The following is a 21,190-nucleotide window of genomic DNA, read 5'->3' on the forward strand; positions in this document are numbered from 1 at the left end:
AAACCTGCGAAGCTAATGTTTGGTTTACTTGATGAATTTAATTAGCATATGCGAAGCCTGAATGTGTTTTGAAGCTAATTCGCGAAATGGTATATAACAAAAAATGTCAAACAACAACGGATTCTAACATTAAAATCATAACATTATCAAAATTTACAACAGATTGCCACAATAACAACATTAAAATCATATCATTATCAAAATTTACAACAAGATTGCCACAATAAACTCCTAACAAATCACTTCAAAGTGAACCTGACTAATCTGGTACCAATTTTGAAGCGGATGAGTAATCTCTCTCTACAGGAAGTCCAAACCTTTTGGGATGAGGAATGGAAGTCCAGACCTTTTGGGATGGACGTGTTCCATGGTGCACACCAAGATTGGCACAATCTCTCCTAACCAATCATTTTAAAGTGAGTGTGTCAATCTTGAGGGAAATTTCTCCATATACTGGAAGGAAAGTCATCTCCCTTGCAGTCCAATACGCCGCCTTCTAGAAAGGAATGTTATGTAATCAACAACCTTCAGGAAAAATTAATCGTGTTAGGCAGAGAAAAAGACGATTTTGGGTTCGCGAAATGAGGATTAGCGAAGCATGCGAATGTAAATGTGCAGGGAAAGAGGTGATTTTACTTCGCTAATCGATGTTTTCGCGAGGTATGCGAGGTCTGAAACGTGACGATCTACGTCGCATATCGATGCTTTCGCGAAGTCTGCGAGGGAAATCATGAACTTTTCTACTCGCAGACTTCGTGAACTAATCGATTCACGAAGTAGATCGTCACGTTTCAGGCTCTTTTTCTTCGCAGATCTTCGCGCAATCATCGACTACGCGAAGTGTATTAATGAAAAAACGCAGAAAAAACAGCAGATACTTACATTTTTCGCGCCTTTCACCCTTAAAAGCGATGATAAACTGGGAAAAAAGATGGAAATAACGTAGAATAACCTTTTTTTTTTATGGTAACAAGAAGAAAGAAACCAAGTAACGAGCAGGAACAGGAAGATGAAGAACCATGGCTTCGTTTTCTAGGATTAGGAAGTTGCAGAATCAAGAGATGAAGAGAGGAAAAAGAGAAATTCATTGTGATTTGGCGAAAAGGTGCAAATTTCGTCCAATTTAAAGGAAGATAGGAAGATCAAAAGTCTTCATCATTAATGGAGGAGCCAACAGCCGTTCGCACACCCAAGGCGAAGAGGGGAGAGAACGTTCGCGTAAGGGGAAGTGGGAAGATTAGGGGTATTATGGGAAAGTCACACAAAATTAGTCTAGATATGTAGTAGGTTGAGTAAATGGGTTAAATATATAAATGGACCTCCTATTTGACCTAGTTTTGTAATTTACCCTTATAATAAATAATAAATAACGATGAATAATATATAAATAATACTAAATTATAAATTATATATATTATAATAAATAATAGTAATAAATTATATATGGATAATTATAATTATAATTGTTATCCCAAAATAAATAAATTTTATTTTCATTTATATAGAAAGCTTATATCTAATTTTAGGGTATAGTTTCCATTTTTCTAAATAAAAGAAATAAAAATGATGAAAAATATGAAAAATTAAAATAATAAATATATATAAAAACTAACCTCCAGCTCGGCGAGCTAGAGGTCAGTCCTCGCCCGGAGCCCGTTTTCGGTCACCGACTTCTCCAAAAGCACCCGGACACAACCACGAGCTAACCTACGAAGCCTAGCCCATCCCCACACCTAGGTCCAAGCCTTAAAAGTCTCTCTAACCACAAGGTAGTGGGGTGATGTGGCATGGAAGTTAGTGGCGGTTTGTGGAGGTTGAGGAAGTTAGTGAGGTGGCAAGTTAGTGGTCAAAATTAGAGAGAAAAATAAGGGTTAGTTGGTGATTAATTACTCAAATTGCCCTCTCAAAATGCTATAAATAGACCCTTCATTCTTCATAATTATTCACTCATTCAACACACAAAACCCTCTCTCAAAGCTCCAGTGCTTAATTCCTAGTTTTTGTTCTTTGTTCTTCAAGTTCTTAGTTCTCCTTTCCTTTTTCTAGCTCTTTTAGTGTGCTTTAGCTTTAATTCAAGCCTCTTTTTAAGTTTTTTAATTCAATTTAGCATTGCTAAGCCTTTAGTTTACTCAATTCCTTAGCTAGAATTATTTTCCAAATTAATTTTCCAGATTCGTCCAATTATTTTCAAAGCCCGATTTCGTCCATTTAAAGTCAGTTTTTGCTTTAAATCCCCTCAACAAAGTTGTTCCTGACGTCCTGAGGTTCAATCTAGTATATTTATTTTTCCAATTCCGTGCTCAGAAACTATAGTTACAAGCCAATCTTTACAACCCAAATTCTTGTAGATATTCTGTTTCCAGAATTTTCCAGATTCAACCAGTTATTTTCAACTCCCAATTTCATCTATTTAGAGTCCGTTTTAGCCTTCGGTTCCTATAGAAGTTTGTTCCTCACTTTCTGAAATTAAGTTTAGTCTGTTTACTCGTCCAATTCCGTGTTCTTAAGTACTTAATTAAGTCCACCAAAGTCAAGGGTTAAATCTGCCCCATTTGCCTACCACACGTTTTGATATTGCCAAGATCGTATACCATACGGGCCCAACCGACCGTGGTGCATCCAAGGATTTCAAGCCGACATCAAAGTTCAACGTCCAGCCGAGATAGCTATTGTGGCTCCGAGTTTGTCGTTGAATTTCAACTTTATTTTAATTGCATTTCAATTCCTTGTATTGATTTGTTTTTTTCAATTTAATTGATTGTTTATATGTTTAGTATAGAAATCTTTCAATTGTAATTCATTTTCAATTTCATGCTTTTTGAACATATGTATTTAAACCTTGATCAAATCAATAAAATACAAATTTTTTTCACCAAATCTCGTGTCAATTTCACACCTTTAATTTTTTTATTTTACCTGTCTTCAATTTATACGCTTAGCTTAAATCAAAATAATTAATCTAGCAAAGTTTTTATAACGGCGCTAGAGACCCAAGAGGGAATTTTTCAATCCTTGCGTCCCTCGCCAATCGCTTCGATTAGAATTCATGTTTTCGGCGCATAATTTCACAAACTTAACCGTCTTTAATAATTGAGAAATAATTTCTCTGGCACCCCCGCACCCTAACCACACGTGACAAGGTTGAAATTAGCATATTTCGAAAATATCGCTAACAATTTTTGGCACGCCCAGTGGGACATTTTTATTTTTTTTAGCTTAGCCATAAATTTTAAAACCTTTTTTTAAGCTTGTTATTCATGTTTTACTTTATTATTGCATTAATAAGTAGTTATTTATTTGTCAATGTTCTTGCTTAATTCCAATTACTAATTCAATTTCATCATTTTTTTACCGTTATTCACGGAGAATGCCTCTGAATATCAATAGGTGCAAAACAATCAAACCATGACGAGGACAACGTATGAAGATGCAAGGGATGCTACGATACCAGTGTATTTTGGTGGTTTCAATCGAGATCGACATTTTACAATAAGTGCAACTGGATTGTGGGTCCATTGGTACACCGTCTTTAGATGCTACAACAATGGCTATATTCAGTTCATTCATAGTGACGAACATAATATTGACTACAAGTGATATGCTTATGTTCAAACTACGTCATTCTATGATGATCGATATGGTTGTTATATGGAGCAAGTCCAGGAGTCCCATAAAAATCCACATGGTCCTGATTATGTTGAAGTATGGGAGCATCTACGGATGAGTAATCCTTATTGCCGAAATAGTTATATTTGCAATTATAGGGATGAAAACCTCCATTCTCATCGTCCTTTTCAGCAATCTTGCTTTGAAAGAAGTACGGTCATGGCTCCAATCGAGCATAAGACATATGAAAATGTTGTGTGCTCTAAAATAAGCTACGACCAAAACTCTCTCGAGGATTCTAGTCATGTGGCAAAGATGGAAGCAGTCCAAGTTGTTGAGGATGATGGAGAAATCGAATCATTACTTATGGAGGAGGAACAATCAGCGGATGATGAATATCATCAAAGAATGGATCAACTCGAGAAACAAGCGGCTAATGTAGCAGCTTCATTAAGAGCCTGCATTGAAAGCTATTGGATGGGCATCCAAAAGGGAGAATTTCATCATAGTACGAAGTTAGAGGCATCTCCCACATGCCCAACTCCTCCAAAAACAAAGATTCCTAACGGTGAGACGACAATAGAAAGTCAAGAGGATGAAGACGACTCCTACGATTATGATTCTGAGTCCATGCAAGAGGATGATGTTGTTTCCAAGGATCTTGATTCGGGGGGTATCCATGAAGCACCTACGAAAATTCAAGAAGACGAAGGAGGTGTTTTTAGGAGCTACATTTTAGAATCCAACGAAAAGGACAATGTCGTGTCTCGTGATCTTGATTCGGGGGGCAATAAAGAGGAAACAATTCAGCAAGAACCCACTCTAGAAGCATTGCCCATAGATGCAAAACCCCCAAAGTCCATAGAATTTCCAGGGAGTCCTGACGTGAACAAGAAGATAGTTGTACAAGCCCAGGAAGAGGAGGAAAATATATCTCATAACCTCAATTCGGATTTTAGTCGGGAGGGTGACGATGCATCAAGCACTTCTAACTCGGAGGGAATCCACGAAGGACCTGTAGGAATTCAAGAAGATGAGGAAGACGTTTCTTGGAGCTATGATTCAGAATCTAGTCAAGAGGATGAGGTATCCAACCCAGGGGGCATCCAACTGGAAGAGGTGCAAGAATTTATTCTAGAAGAATCTCTCATTCTTGTGAAGTCTTTAAAATCAGAAGATTTTATGAAAAGTTGTGATATCAAAGAAGAAGCGGCTTCAGAAACTCAGGAAAATAAGGAACATATTTTCTACGACTGTAATTCGCAACTCAGTCAGGATGAAGAAAACTTCTATGATCATGGTTTGGGGGGCAGTCAATATCAAGAGATTAGTCGAGAATCCACCCCAGAAATACCTCTAATGATTCTTCCAACAACTCATGTTTTTCCAGAGCCTATGATCACTATGAAGTTTGTTAACTCAAACAGGGGACCAAGTTTGCAGACCATGATTCTTCTTTTTGCCAGTCTACTTCAACTTTCCTACCATCCGGACAAGTCACGAGGTTTCTACTTCTTAACCTTGTTTATTTATGTAGACTCTAGTTTACAATTATACTTTATTATGCAGAAAGAAAGTCATAAAAATAAGATCATCGACATGGAAACTCGCATCCCTCTTCTAGAAATATTATTGGGCATCTTATTATATGAGGCTATAACATGATTTTGTACTTACAACATAGCCCATAAGACCATTCATGGCCAAAATAAGTTGGCGTTTTGCCAGCACCAAAAAAAAAAGAATCATAATATATATATATATATATATATATATATATATATATATATATATTTCAGTTTTCAAAATAAATTATTTATGTTCATGTTTCCATTTGGTTCATATTTTCTACTTTTGTTTTCGCATCTTCTTCATTTGCTTCAAACTCTAACTCACAAACCGGAACGTTCAATTATTACCATTTCTAAATCGTATTTGTAATCTATTAGTTGATTCCGGTTAATTAAAATACCCAGAACCAAGCTTTTGGTAATTATTGATCTCAAAATCATAATTTCCATCAAACAACTGTTCAGGTTAGCTATTTTTTTCCCAAAATTGATTTCATCCGCTATAAGCTACATTTTCCTTCAAAACCAATCTCAATCTTTTCATTGATATCCAAATTATAACTCTCAACTTTTGTTTTGTTCAAAACGATTTCCAATAACCTCAATTTTCTCACTTGAAATCACCCCATTGTCATTTGATTTTTCTTACATCAGATAACTCGTGTATTTATTTTTCAATTAATTGACAAAATTTCATTTGAGTCCCTCAAATTTTAAAATCATTCCGACACGTCCAATTTCTACGTCCAATTCAACAAATTCCAATCTGATTATTCTAGAAGTCCATTTAACTTAGATAAACATTATACATTCCTCAATTCAAGGCAATTGTGTCCAAATTAATTTTCATCATCATCATAGCTTCAAGTTATTTTTTCATTAACCTGGAATCCTTCAAGCCATTTCCATATCATTTTCAGAAGCAATCTCTGATTCTAAAGTATCAATTATCTCAGAACCAAGCTTTTGGTATTTATTTGATCTGAATCAAATTTAATCCCATCAAACAACTGTTCTGAACAACCGTTTTGATCTCAACCCATTCATCGGTCACGAGGTCAAGTTTGTTATTATTTATTTATTTTTGCACAATTATCTCCATTAATTTCGTCGTACATATTGCTTTGTAATTTTCCTGCTTTATTTCTCACATTTTCACAAAAAAAAATCATGAGCTCAAACGAGGCTCTTATAAAAAAACGAAGCAAAATTTAAAAAAAAAAAAGAAAGAAAAAAAAATTGGTTCAAAAAATCCTAAATACATTCTTTTGTGTACAAATTTTCAATCATAGTCAATTTATACACAAAAGAGGGAGGCAATTGTTGGCCCAAAATAAATAAATTTTATTTTCATTTATATAGAAAGCTTATATCTAATTTTAGGGTATGGTTTCCATTTTTCTAAATAAAAGAAATAAAAATGATGAAAAATGTGAAAAATTAAAATAATAAATATATATAAAAACTAACCTCCAGCTCGGCGAGCTAGAGGTCGGTCCTCGCCTGGAGCCCGTTTTCGGTCACCGACTTCTCCAAAAGCACCCGGACACAACCACGAGCTAACCTACAAAGCCTAGCCCATCCTCACACCTAGGCCCAAGCCTTAAAAGTCTCTCTAACCACAAGGTAGTGGGGTGATGTGACATGGAAGTTAGTGGTAGTTTGTGGAGGTTGAGGAAGTTAGTGAGGTGGCTAGTGGTCAAAATTAGAGAGAAAAATAAGGGTTAGTTGGTGATTAATTACTCAAATTGCCCTCTCAAAATGCTATAAATAGACCCTTCATTCTTCATAATTATTCACCCATTCAACACACAAAACCCTCTCTCAAAGCTCCAATGCTTAATTCCTAGTTTTTGTTCTTTGTTCTTCAAGTTCTTAGTTCTCCTTTCCTTTTTCTAGCTCTTTTAGTATGCTTTAGCTTTAATTCAAGCCTCTTTTCAAGTTTTTTAATTCAATTTAGCATTCCTAAGCCTTTAGTTTACTTAATTCCTTAGCTAGAATTATTTTCCAAATTAATTTTCCAGATTCGTCCAATTATTTTGAAAGCCCGATTTCGTCCATTTAAAGTCAGTTTTTGCTTTCAATCCCTTCAACAAAGTTGTTTCTGACGTCCTGAGGTTCAATCTAGTATATTTATTTTTCCAATTCCGTGCTCAGAAACTATAGTTACAAGCCAATCTTTACAGCCCAAATTCTTGTAGATATTCTGTTTCCAGAATTTTTCAGATTCGACCAGTTATTTAACTCCCAATTTCGTCTATTTAGAGTCCGTTTTAGCCTTCGGTTCCTATAGAAGTTTGTTCCTCATTTTCTGAAATTAAGTTTAGCCTGTTTACTCGTCCAATTCCGTGTACTTAAGTACTCAATTAAGTCCACCAAAGTCAAGGGTTAAATCTGCCCCATTTTCCTACCACACATTTTGATATTGCCAAGATCGTATACCATACGGGCCCAACCGACCGTGGTGCATCCGAGGATTTCAAGCCGACATCAAAATTCAACGTCCAGCCGAGATAGCTATTGTGGCTCCGAGTTTGTCGTTGAATTTCAACTTTATTTTAATTGCATTTCAATTCCTTGTATTGATTTGGTTTTTCCAATTCAATTGATTGTCTATATGTTTAGTATAGAAATCTTTCAATTGTAATTCATTTTCAATTTCATGCTTTTTGAACATATGTATTCAAACCTTGATCAAATCAATAAAATACCAATTTTTTCACCAAATCTCGTGTCAATTTCACACCTTTAATTTCTTTATTTTACCCGTCTTCAATTTATACGCTTAGCTTAAATCAAAATAATTAATCTAGCAAAATTTTTATAATGGCGCTAGAGACCAAGAGGGACTTTTTCAATCCTTGCGTCCCTCGCCAATCGCTTTGATTAGAATTCATGTTTTCGGCGCATAATTTCACAAACTTAACCGTCTTTAATAATTGAGAAATAATTTCTCTGGCACGCCCGCACCCTAACCACACGTGACAAGGTTGAAATTAGCATATTTCGAAAATATCGCTAACAATAATAAATAATGATAAATTACTGAATGTTGAACTGAACTGATATTACTGAAATTAAGTGATAAAGAACAGTGCTTTATAAGTTGGTTCTCCATTGGAACACTTGCACATTGCTTAATAACTTTCTAAATTACTTACATTGATTGGAACAACATTATTTCAGGATGATTTGTAACTTTACTTCTTCCAAATAAAAAAGTTGGATGGAATTAGTATCAAAATGAAAGTTTTCAGACAAGCTTACACTCCCAGTTATCAGAACCAGACCGTATTGGCCGGATCAACCCCGTTCAATCGAATTCAGTCACTATTTCAATAAACTTAAGGTTAGAAATTTCTATCTTTGAAAATCGGTCAGTAGTACAACCAGATGGGTTAACCGTGAAATACTTGACCTAGTTCTGGTTTGTGACCTAGTTCCAATTAGGTGTGGAACTAGTTTGGTGTTGTTAGTTCTAACTCCTAATCCACATTTAATTTAAAAAATATATGTGTAGTAAGTGGATAATCTATCAATTATATAAATATAAACCATAAAATGTGTGGCACAAACACGAATCATACACCAAATTTCATGTCCTAAGACTCCTCAATAAAATGGTAGGGTGGAGAGGAAGCATCAAGAATTCATGAACACGACTATGACACTAATGTTACAAGGTTCAATGCCTAAGAACTTTTGGTCAGAAGCTAAAGTACACGCATTCTATCTCCTGAAAGGTTATCACACTTATACAAAATTAAACTCCGACTATGGTCATTAGGATGTCTAACATACGCTTTTACTGTTGACATACACAAGGAAAAATTCATAAACATGGTGATTAGATGTGTCTTTCTAGACTACATGAATGAGATTAAAGGTTTCAAACTATTCAATCTAACTATGAATGCAATTTTATTTTCCATGCATGTGAGATTTTTTTAAGATCACTTTCCATATGCAAACAACTTCCTCTTCCGAATACAGAGACTGAAAATACTGAAACACCATCAAAGAAATTCTAGCCTTATCCCAATGCCAAATGCTTGATTATCCTGAAGACCTCCCATCTTATTTTGTCTACGACGAATCAAGGTGGACATATGAAAAAATAAGTATTTTGATCATCCAAGTTTAGCCAACTTACTCGACACTTTTGGAATCAGATAGTTTCCTCTTGCTCTAGAATAGAATGAAGTTCCATGAGGAGCTGTTTTTCCAGACGTAGTAGCCCAGAAAATGACTGGATTACAAGCGCACACTGAGTTCCTTCAAGCGACGATAAACACTCGCCTTCCACACTTGAAGACTGCAAAAAAGAATAGAGTTCCAATTCTTAAAAGCGGGTGTTAGGGTCTCGAGACCATCACAGATAGGAACTTGCAGGTTCCATGTTTCCTCAAAAAAAATTTGGAATTCCCCATGTTGAATCCAAGCTGTCTGGAAACGTAATGGCTGAGAGACTAGAATAGTATCTATACCCGTGACATTCAGAAGGATTGGAGTATGATTTGAGCGGTTTTGTAGAAGATGCCGGATGAAAGCCTCCGGGAAGCAGGCCCGCCAGGAAAGAGAGCAAAGAGTGTTAGTCCCTTGTGATATGAGAATAAGTTCATAAGGGGGGGGGGGGTTAAAGGAACTATTTAAAATTTTAAGTATTTGAGGCAGAATTGTTAACGTTGTGAGTTATAATTTTTCACACAGATTAATAGCACAATGATATTGAGTGTGGTCAGAGGCAGCTTTAGTTGGTCAGCAACTAAAGTTGTTTCTAACGTTGATTCAGGAAATAGCACTTAGAAGTCTATTCCTGAACTTAGCACCAGATCACACAACTCAGTAGGCTTAAGTTAAACGTTTACTTGGCCAAAATAAAAGCAAGCAGATAAAGAGATAAGGGATAGAAAATGTTACTCAGCAGGTTATCCTGGTTTGGCCTCCTGCCTACATCCAGTCCCTAAAATTCCTTTTCCGAGCTTTAATCCACTACTGAGCTCTTTTAGGTAGAGCACAAACCCCTTACAATAGTCAGCGAGCAGTTACAGAGTACCTTCCTCTATAAACGTATACTCAGCACTATCTAACTCTGAGTGCTAAATACCAAGCAACTCAAAGTCTCCTAACAATTTAGTGATTGATAAAGTTTTGTTCTATAACAAAGAACACTTGAAAGATCTAATCTATTGGTTTACACACAAAAAATAAGAGTTTGTGTAAATGTCTTTGCTTTGCTTTCAGAGGGAACTTCAAGTATGAATTTGCTCAGAGTTTCGGCTTGTTGAAGATCAAGTTCCAATGAAGCAAATGCCTTTTATAGTGACACTTCAAGGCATCAGCCATTTCAAATTTCAAAATAACCGTTGGAGGGAAACGGCTCTGCTGTCCCTTTCATCCTCAGCGCTCGGTGTCACAGCCAATAAGAACGAAGTCTTCTCTGTCGTTGATCAGTGCTTCAGATTCTTTACTCAGTAAGCGTCAGATTGTCTCTCCATTTTAGGCAAAGATTCATGGACAACACATCGACAACTCTTCTATTGCGTCTGAACCTTTCCTCAATTGGATAGCCTTTGTCTGCAAGTTAGGAAGTCAACTTTCGTCTTGTCTCCTTTCCTTTTTGTCCTTCTAACTCAGTAGCTTCGTGTTGAAGGAGTTGGCCTTTCTTCTGGATCCTTCTTCCTGCCGGGCTGAGTGGATCAAAAACCTTTGATCGTTTGACTTTCTTCTTGGCTTTCTTTGGGCATTGACTTAGCTTATGGACTTGGGCTTTGTCTTTAATATCTTTTTGCACTTATAATTACTCCAGAAACACTCAACAAACACATTAGTGATAATAAATCAAAGAATTTAAATTTAATGTGTTGGGAATTTATCTTAGGGTTTTAATTCTAATTTAAATAAATTTGTCAAATCAAAATCAATGTGGAAATGTGTTTCAACAAAGAGCACGATCCAAATGACACACAACCCGAGTCCGATTTGAAGACCCATTGTACCAAGTAAACCTAGGGCTCTGAAATCCAAGATCCACAAGCCCCATTCTGTTAATCCTGTTAGCAAAAAAAGAGCATAGTTCCAAGGTCCTCACTGAGCCCCATTGCTTCTCCTCCCGAGCTTTGATACAATTAAAATCTCCAATAATAAGCCATGGTCTTGACACGGTCTGCTTTAATTCAATCATGTCACTCATGAACTAACATTTGAAAACCATTTGGGGACGAACATAGACAAAAGTTGCATCAAAACATCCATCTCGCTTAGAACTGTCAATGCAGCTAATTTTAGTATGAAGATATTGAGGGTTGCTCATTTTCACTTCCACATCAACCCGCTCAGTATGCTAGAAGACCCAAATGCCTCCACTAAAACCATTTGTTTCCACAATTTCCACCCTCGAAAATTTCCATTTCCTACATAAATCCAAAGCTTTAACGCAAGGTAAACGAGTCTCCAATAATACAAAAATGTCGCGTCGCTCTGAAAAAAGGCGTGCACTGAAACAATTCTAAGAGATGATTTTCATTAGAAAAATGAGAAGCATAGAACAACCTAACCAGGCAAGACTACAAGCGGAAATTAGCAGACGCAGTCAATCCTTCTGTGCCCCTAACCCGATTTGTCACAGCTTCTAACATTGTCCGACCACCGGAAGAGTCAATAGACTTTCCATCAATAGAAATGTGTTTATCTGAACACTGTTTGGTACCATCTAAATTATTCTGGTTCAGTATCTCCAAACGGCTTCATTTTCCTCGATTTTGAAAAGTTGGAGCATCATCTCCAAACACCATATTTTCCACTGGATCTGAATTTAGAACAACAAAGGAGTTAGCAACTAAAGTTGCCTTAGGTCGAGTTATACGTAGATGGTTATCTCGTTGTCCCCCTCTCGCGGGCTTGTGTTTTGATGCAAAAAATATAAGCTCGGCCTTGGAATTATTGTCTCGCTCCAACACACAAGTGACTGCATTTGATGTTCTTGCTCCCATGTCCAAAGTTTGTATTCGAACTCCAGTATCGCTACTGATTTGCTGATCCAATACCTCTTTGAGCATCAATAGTTTACCCTTGTTAACAAATTTCTTACGTGCCACCATCATCCACGACCCATACTCGGGTTCTGCCACACCCATAACTTCCACGGATCCCACATTCAATGGTACTTCAGGAGGGTCTACTTGATTAACGGTAGTCGGGGCCGATGCTTGGTGAATTACATTTCAATCTTAAATGACCATACTTTCCACAATTCGTACATGCCACGTGTAATCCCTCATATTCAATATGGTACAACTTGCCATTGACTTCGAACTCTGGCGAACCTTCCTATGAAGGCCTTAATTGTGACCTTCCCCAATGAGTTAGCAATGGTGCGTATAAACTCTTCGTTATAGAACTGAACTGGCAAATCTGGGAAGCGAGCCCAAACCATCGTGGACACAATAGTAGCACTGTGAGCTGCAAAATATCCAACCAGGTTCTAACCGTGAGATAGTGACCATGCACAATCCATGGTCCCTCCTGAATCACCCTCGCTCTATCCTCCATTTATCAAATTTGACCCGATGGAACCCATATCCGATGTCCAAAATATCAACACTATTCTTCGATTTTCAAATTTTCATGGCTCGCTTCTGAAGAGCAATAAATCCTATATTTCTACCCAAGATTTTTACAATCAGAGCATCCCTCTAAGATTTACCCCATTTTGCCATCAACTCCGGACCAACCATGAATTTAGGTTTTAGCGGATTGTCTAGAGAAACCTGCAATAGGCGATAAGCTTGTAAACCGATTGATTGCGATTCCGCAGCTACTTGCATATCTCCAACAACAGAACCATGATACGAACAAGGTTCTTCATTGTCAACGAACATTGGTGTTCCATCGCCTCCGATGGATTCTTAGCAATTCAGGCATAGGTGACCGCAACGAGTTTGGTTAATTAAATTTAATCTAATTATTAAATATTATGTTTTTAATTCTTCATCATGATGGCGATTTTTTTTTTTTTTTTTTTTTTATGATTTTTGCGACACTTTCTAAATTTATCATTCTTCTCTTTTTATACAGACTATGGAATGTGTGAGACTTCAACTAGTTTTTGCTTTTTATCTAAGCAATTATTGTAGCTTATTCATTTTCTCCCATATTTGCAACTGTACCCCTCGCTTTCAACTATTTTCGAAATCACAATGATACATACAGAAATATTTGCGACTCTGGCCCTCATTTTCTTCTAAATTTCTAAATGGACCCAAGCCCAATCAAGAGATATTTTTTTAAAATTGAGAATAGCTTAAAGCTCACAGTCCTATCTCTCTCTCTCTCATCCTTCACCGAAAGGAAACCCATAGATTTTGGGTTATTGCATCGTTAATTTCGCACCGGACGTCATCATCGTCGTCGATTGAAGAATCGCCGACACCGTCGCCGTCTTCATGTATAGAGACCGAGGGCTTGGTGGGTCCAAAATGGAGGTTGGTCCCGATCGGAAACGAATTAACGATGCTCTTGATAAGCATCTCGAACGATCCTCTCCCTCTACTTCTAGAGCAATTAATGGCAAGGATTTTTCCTCGCAGTCTCTTATGGGGAAGCAGCAAGCTGATCATAAGGATCTCCTTTCCAAAACCAAGGCTTCCGATGGTATTTTTCTTTTACAACGGTTTTGTTATATGCATTATTTTGCTTCTACTGTGATATTTTTATTTGTTTTGTTTGGTCATTGCTGAATTTTTAATCTCATCAACATCTTTCTGCTTTTTGAAAATATATATACAAGTATTTATAGTATTTTGGATAATTTTCTGTTATTTTTTATTATGTAACGGTGTTCTTCGGTTTGAGAAATTTTAATTGCTACTGTTATTAGTATGGTACTAACAGGAACAAATTTTTTGGTTGACTGTTGAATCTAAAATTGCTAAAGAGAGTACTCATTATTGCTATCGTTTGAGGCTGATTTGCATTTTCTTAGCTAGATAACATGTTAATGACTACCATAATCATTAGTCCTCAGAGAACTCTTTTGAGTTTATACTTCTTTTAAAGTTACCAGGACACCTTTGATTTGGACTTTAGAGTGTTTTTAATTTCTCTTTTTCCAATTGGGAGAAAAAAAAAAGTTTGTGCTGCTGGGAGTTACTTTGCTGAATGAAACGATGGTTGATGTTTATTTAATAATGTTTTTCTGCAGTCTTAATCGTGAGGCTATATTAACTCACATGGAAATGAAGTATGTGTATATTACATGAGACTGCAAGTGCAAACGATGAATTTTCAAAACAAATCATTGCTGGATTTATTTCCTGAAAAGGATAAGAACTTAATTATAATACTTGAACTTTGTAACTACATATGTTTATTGTATCACTGAAACAAATTAAGCACTCTACGGTCAGATACTTTGTAGAGAGTCATACCTTGAGGCTTGAAGTTCTTGATTGTTACTTCTTAAAGTTTTCTTCCTTCAGCCTACCATGCGAAGGCCGACAAGTGATGTATTATAATATTTTTCATGTGTAAAAATTAAAATACCTACCCTATGTTGCACTGAAACGGAAACGGATACGGAAACTGAAACAGAAACAGAAACGGATACTGGGAAACGTAATTTCTGGAAAACATAGGAAACGGAAACATGGGGGAAACGTGTAAATATTAAAAACATATGGGCATATTTATAAATATTAAAAATATAATAATGCATTAAAAAAAAGATTGAAGAACAAGAGGAAGAAAGTCCAAGCTCAATCGAGATTCAAGAGACAAAGATTATAGGAGAAAGAAATATGGGTAAGTTTCTTAAATTGAAGGATACAAAGAAGGAATTATCTCTCAAATAGGAAGTTTCAATTTTCCTAATCTTAGATTGAATAGAAATTGCAAAATAGAAAGTTTGAATTTCCAGAATTTTAACCGAAATAGGTAGTGAAAATTGTTTAAAAATTAAGAGATGCGTTTCATATTTTGGATAATTACGGAAATGTGCCCGGAAACGTTTCGTATCAGTTTCCGAGAGTTTCCGTGCCCACATCTTCCAGAAACGGAGAAATGCATGTCATGAAGAGTTTCCGTGCTTCATAGTACCTACCTAAGACAAAAAAACATCTCGAGGCCCTTGATTTTTCATTTTTTGGTGCATTAAGCTCCTCAACTTTCAGTTGGACACATCAAACCCCCGAATGTTTATTTTTGGTTGTTAAAGAACCTCAACCATAGTTGTCAAATCGAGATTCGACTCGTGAATTGGAATCCTCATTTTGTGACTCGTGAATCAACTCAAATTGTAAGATTCAGTTCAAATTCATAATACTATAAAAAAAATAAAATATTGATCACCTTCAAAATTTTGGACTTAAAATATTATAAAAATTAGTCCAGAAATGCAATTTTGATTTGTCAAGAAAGAAGTCATATCAACCAAGTACTTTGAATTCAAATTTAACAAGTATCAATATGCAATCTCAGAGGAGAGTTTGAGTTTCTGACTCTGTGTTTTTGCCTTGTTGTTGTTGATAACTTGATAATGATGGAACTAGTTCGAGTTGCTTAATGCTTAGTGAAGGAGGAGAGTGAGTTGCTTAGTATTTAGTATTTAGTGTCGTGGTGGAGAATTTGAGAATCTGTATTCTGTTGATCTTTTTGATGAACGATGATGAAGAAAATTTGTTTCTGATCATCTGATGCATCCATGACATGGAAAGAACAAAAGACGTTGATGGAATGGGATTTTTTAATTTTCTGATTGGTTCTTTTGCCATTAATTTATCTCCTTCCTTAATTGTTCTAGTTTTCCTAAAAATGATCTGCTGCAGTAATTATTTTAGGTTTATTTAACTTATTTCCAGAATCGGTGGAATCAGCTGACTCAACCGATTCGGCCGATTCACCACCGATTTGGACGATTCATAGCCGATCCATTACCAATTTCGATTCACACTATAGAGCCCGCTCGAAATAGAGCTGGCTCGACTTGTACGATTGTAATCGCGAGTCGTACTATTTTTATAACAGTGCCCTCAGCTAACAGAACAAGCAGCTGTGTGATGCACCTCTCGTCAATGGTGCGTGAGTCATCATGCTGTCAATTTTTGACATTTCATACCAATAGATCGTGACAGATGGCGATGAGAGACCAAAAATTTCTCTTCCTCTTCGAGCCAAGCCCGTGAAATCAGATTCATTTGGCTATCTGTGTTTTTGAACGAAGCCACCTCTACCAAGCGATTTCTCATCTTTGTCGTTCTTCCCCTCTTTCGTCTTCCTTCCCTTTTTTCTATTTTGTTTCTAAAAACAAAGTAACTTTGAAAAAGCTGAAATTCTTTCAAACATCCATAAATGCCAATCAGTCAAAACCACCATTTTGAAATAATGAAATTATCTGAAATCGATTAATGTTAATTACAAGAATTAATTAGTCCATATCTATTTATTCTTGCCCTTAGCTGTTGAAGAGCTGTGGGACAACCTTGCAAAAAGTAGATAGCTAAAGCTATGGCTACTGATGAAGTTTCATGGCCAGAAAAAATGAAGCTCAATACCAAATCAAGAATTTGCTCTGTAGAAAAATTGGAATTCTTCAAAACACATCCAAGAAGATCGTCTTCCTCTGCTAATGATCCTTTGTTTTTTTTTTTCAATTCTCTCCATTTTCTGCTCTAGAACTTCAAAATGGTCGATCAAGACTACAATCTGAGTTAGGAAATTAATTAATTTAATGCTTGTTTTCTTTTACCTGTACGGCCCTTCTATAAGCGGTTCCAGGCATTTATTGATTCAGTAAGTCAAGAAAATGCAAAAAATTATTCCTGGTTTCAGCAATTCTGTGAAATTGCTGAAGGAAGAAGAAAGACCAAAAGAGGGGAATGAATTTGATTTCAGGCGCTTGGCTTGGAGAGGAAGAGGAAATTTTTTGGTCCCTCTTATTTCCACATGTCGCAAAATTATTGGTCCTAAAAAGTAAAAAACTGGCGTTATGACTCACTTGCCATTTGACGGGAGTTGTATCACACAGCAGCTTAATCTGTTAGTTGAAGGCTTGAAACCACTAATAATAAATGATCAAGGGTTTAGTGTGTCTAAATGAAAGTTGAGGGGCTTAGTGCACCACAAAATGAGAGTTCAAGGGGCTCGGGATGCTTTTTTCAAATACCTAATGTGGTATTACCATTTGATGGGAGTTGTATCACACAGCAGCTTAATCTGTTAGTTGAAGGCTTGAAACCACTAATAATAAATGATCAAGGGTTTAGTGTGTCTAAATGAAAGTTGAGGGGCTTAGTGCACCACAAAATGAGAGTTCAAGGGCCTCAGGATGCTTTTTGCCAATACCTAATGTGGTATTCTCTGAGCAGTTGCAAATTATTTCTTTTTATTTTTCAGAACATTTCTTCATTAGATTTTGGAGCTGTATTTTCCTCCTCTTTTAGTGGGTTTCGACTCCATAGGACTCCCCTTCTTCTGTGGGGGTTTGGATAAATTTTTGTCTTATTGTTCGTTCTGTTTATTTGATGGATTTTTATCTTTTGCTTATTAGCATCAGCAATTAATTTTGTGCATTGGCTGATACACTGCAGAGGAATCTGAAACAGATGCTGAGGAGTCAGATGTAAGTGGTTCTGATGGGGAGGACAATTCTTGGATCTCATGGTTTTGCAATCTGCGAGGAAATGAATTCTTTTGTGAAGTTGATGAGGACTACATTCAAGATGATTTTAACCTGTGCGGGTTAAGCAGTCAAGTTCCTTATTATGATTATGCACTTGATTTGATATTGGATGTAGAATCCTCTCATGGTAAGCATGATATATTTCGGTGGATTGTCATTTTCATATTGACATGTGATTTAATTATAAATGCTCTCTCATCGCAAAGCTTGTGTTGACTATTGAGGAGTGTGATGTAGTCATGCAGATTCTGCAGTTCATTTATTCATCCTTCATATTATTTTGTTTATTTAGGCACAATGCAATTATATTGACTCTATATCTACAGCCTAGCAGAGTGTTACATTATCTCCATGAAGATTTTATAAAAATCCTTAAGTCCTGGACCTTGGCAGTATATGTATTTATGTTGGAGTTGCATGTTTGTGGCCTTGGTCACTTATTCGATTGTTTCTTGCAATTGATTGGGATAGGGGATATGTTTACAGAGGAACAGCATGAATTGGTTGAATCAGCAGCAGAGATGCTTTATGGTATGATTCATGCCCGATACATATTGACTAGCAAAGGGATGGCAGCGATGGTAAGATTTCGTGATTAAGATTTTTTGATATTGTTATAATTGGGTAACTTCAATATTGAGGAACCTGCTACACTACTGTTGTTATTTCTATAGCTGGACAAGTTTAAGAACTGTGACTTCGGAAGATGCCCAAGAGTTTACTGCTGTGGGCAACCATGCCTTCCAGTCGGTCAGTCAGACATCCCTCGGTCAAGCACTGTCAAAATATGTTGCCCTAGATGTGAGGATATATACTACCCGCGATCCAAATACCAAGGTAGTATCCTTTTTTGGTCAGGTCATCTTTTAACAGCTACTGTTATAAATTTGCTTTTCTTAAACTACTTTAGTTTTCACTTTGGTCTATATATGTGTGCTTTCTAGCTGAAGTGAACTTACTTATAGGGGTTAAGAATGTATTTTCAAGTTTACTCATTCATTTGCTCGTATTCTAGTTTTACCCATTGAGTTGCTTTCTTCTTGGAATTGGTGAATGCTCTTCTAGATTGCACTTCAAAGGTCAATAATGCATTAGTCTAAGCTGCTTTTATATGCATCATATATATGGTTCTGTGGTTTTAAAATTACCAATTCTAGTACAAATCTCTCTTAACCTTGTAATATATTTCTCTTTTATGTATGCATCATTAGTCTAGCTTGTAAGAACACAATTTTGCTGATTTGCCAGCTGACTTCAAAATCAAACATGGGCTCATTTGTTATAGTCTATGTTGCATGGACACTTCTCTTTAGTAGCATTTTCATGTCTGTTTTTTTAAGGCTATTTTATGAAGGTTATGGTTTAGAAATAATGCCGTGTCTGTATCTGTATTTGTTCCCGTGTCCATGCAACATAGGTTATAGTGCTTGATATGAGCTTTACCTGCAACATTGTTCAAGCTTACATACTACAGTTATCTATACTTACTCAATGTAGTTATAGCCATGCTTACATTACACAAGACATGCACCTTGAATATACTAATTTCAACCAATACTTAGCTGCATGTTCCTACCTGCCATGCTTGTGGATATTGTGACATTGGGTTTTGAGGTATACTTTAGGCAATAATGACACAACACATTGCTTATGCAGTGGAAGGTATTTAAAATTTCACGGTTAAACTTTGTTTAGCAACTGAGATGATAAATGTTTTAATGTGCGTACGTCTTGGCTGTTTGAATATTTCTTAATTTTCCTTAACTCTCTTAGACGTTGATGGAGCTTACTTCGGAACAACATTTCCTCACCTATTTCTGATGACATATGGGCACCTGAAGCCGCAAAAGCCCTCGCAGATGTATGTTCCAAGAGTATTTGGTTACAAATTGCACAGACCATGACATTGAAAGTTGAAGCTCCTTTGATTGAGAGTTGGCAGAGGTGTTACTGATGCAGCGTGCTAGAAATCCTCTAGTCTTGACCCTATAATCTGCAACTGGAAAAAGATGGAATGAGCCGGACTCCAAGATTCAAGGAAGCACTAGAAAGAAACATACACAGGCATGTTCACTGGATAGTCTTTAAGTCTTAGCTTTTCTAATTAGTTAGCTTATTCATTTTGTTGCAACTTGCCGAGTTGCAAATTAGCAAGTTCGGTTTTCTTGGTAAACGAATTTATGACTTGCCTACGGTGACTTATACTTCCTTAATTAGCATCGGCATCAGCTTGACAAACTTGGAACTTTGTCCTTAAATTTCATAATTTTTGCTTATGCATTTTTATTATTCATTTTAACCATATGGATTTTATTGCCCAAATTTATATATATTTGAATGAGATGACATGCTCAGCACTTCCCAGATTATCATCTTCTGAAGATATGATAACTGTAGAATGTAGAGATAACAAGTAGATCATGAAGGATTTATTTCCTCTCTCAAATAGTTTTGGTTTGACCAACAACTCGGTTCAAGATGCTGGATTTGTTTACCAGCTACACTGTTTTAACTTGGTTCAAAATGTTGTTGTTTTATACCTTTATTTCAGTTAAACCGAATAGAACTCCGGTGAATAATTTAGGTACCGGAAAAAAAACTTTTATGGTTAACCAATTTAAATAGAGATGAAATTTTCCATTGTGTGCTGTATCAAATCAAAATGGAGAAATTTTCTCTGGACAATTAAATTTGATGTCATGACAATGAGTATTTTCATTTAAAATTTATATATATATAGTAATTCTTTCTTTCTCTCTTTTTCATCCCCATCCTCTCTTTTTTCTTTCTGGCTCTAATCTCACTCTGAGTTTCGATTATTTTTAATTGATTTTTTTTTTTTGTTGCTTTATGATCCGTTCATTTATTGAAAAATGTTGTGTTTTGAAAAATAGTAGGCAAGGAAAATTTTACTATTTTCAGTGTTTTTCTCTTTGCATAATAGCAAGGAGGAATAGGATATGATTCCAAAACTTAGGAAAATGTAAAGAGATACATTTTCCTAACTTTATTCGTAAATTTTCTTATGGACTTGTCTTCACTTTTCATTGATTTATTTTCTAAGCAAATAAATGGTGAAAAATTAGGAAAAAAATCCGGTGGCAAACAAATGTGCTCTAGTTTCAGTTTTTAATTTTTAACATGATCTCTCAAGTTAGTTTGAAAGGATCCAAACCCTTATTATTTTAAGGATTAAGCCCATATTTGATCACGTGGTATTTAAAATGTTGCTATTTGTTTCTTTGTAATATCATTTAGTAATTTTGCCCTATTAAAGTATTTTTAAAGTGACATTTAAATCCATTTTAGATGTAATATTAGCCGATTCCATTTTTTG

The 21,190-nt window shown here is 36.0% G+C and overlaps 1 protein-coding gene across 3 annotated transcripts; it reads left to right on the forward strand.

Moving 5' to 3' along the window:
• Nucleotides 1–13,482: 13,482 nt before the first annotated feature.
• On the forward strand, nucleotides 13,483–20,129 carry LOC136232746 (casein kinase II subunit beta-1-like). 3 transcript variants are annotated; one of them, XM_066022130.1, is made up of 5 exons: nucleotides 13,483–13,829; nucleotides 17,762–17,980; nucleotides 18,340–18,434; nucleotides 18,528–18,693; nucleotides 19,627–20,129. In XM_066022130.1, exons 1-5 carry the CDS (start codon nucleotides 13,622–13,624, stop codon nucleotides 19,755–19,757), a joined length of 819 nt encoding a protein of 272 aa, XP_065878202.1. In that variant the 5' UTR covers nucleotides 13,483–13,621; the 3' UTR covers nucleotides 19,758–20,129. The 3 variants fall into 3 exon arrangements, with proteins under 3 accessions (XP_065878202.1, XP_065878200.1, XP_065878201.1); XM_066022128.1 differs by having other exon boundaries at nucleotides 13,484–13,829; nucleotides 18,325–18,434; XM_066022129.1 differs by having other exon boundaries at nucleotides 13,485–13,829; nucleotides 18,325–18,434; nucleotides 18,528–18,690.
• The last annotated feature ends 1,061 nt before the right edge of the window (nucleotides 20,130–21,190 follow it).

Source organism: Euphorbia lathyris, chromosome 6 (assembly GCF_963576675.1).
Source record: "Euphorbia lathyris chromosome 6, ddEupLath1.1, whole genome shotgun sequence".
In the NCBI taxonomy this organism is placed as follows: domain Eukaryota; kingdom Viridiplantae; phylum Streptophyta; class Magnoliopsida; order Malpighiales; family Euphorbiaceae; genus Euphorbia; species Euphorbia lathyris.

Coding starts and splice junctions, on each gene's coding strand:
- LOC136232746 (XM_066022128.1), top strand. CDS start 13,622: ATGTATAGAGACCGAGGGCTTGGTGGGTCCAAAATGGAGGTTGGTCCC. Junction 17,981..18,324: donor GGATGTAGAATCCTCTCATG/GTAAGCATGATA, acceptor TGATTGGGATAG/GGGATATGTTTACAGAGGAA. Junction 18,435..18,527: donor GCAAAGGGATGGCAGCGATG/GTAAGATTTCGT, acceptor TTATTTCTATAG/CTGGACAAGTTTAAGAACTG.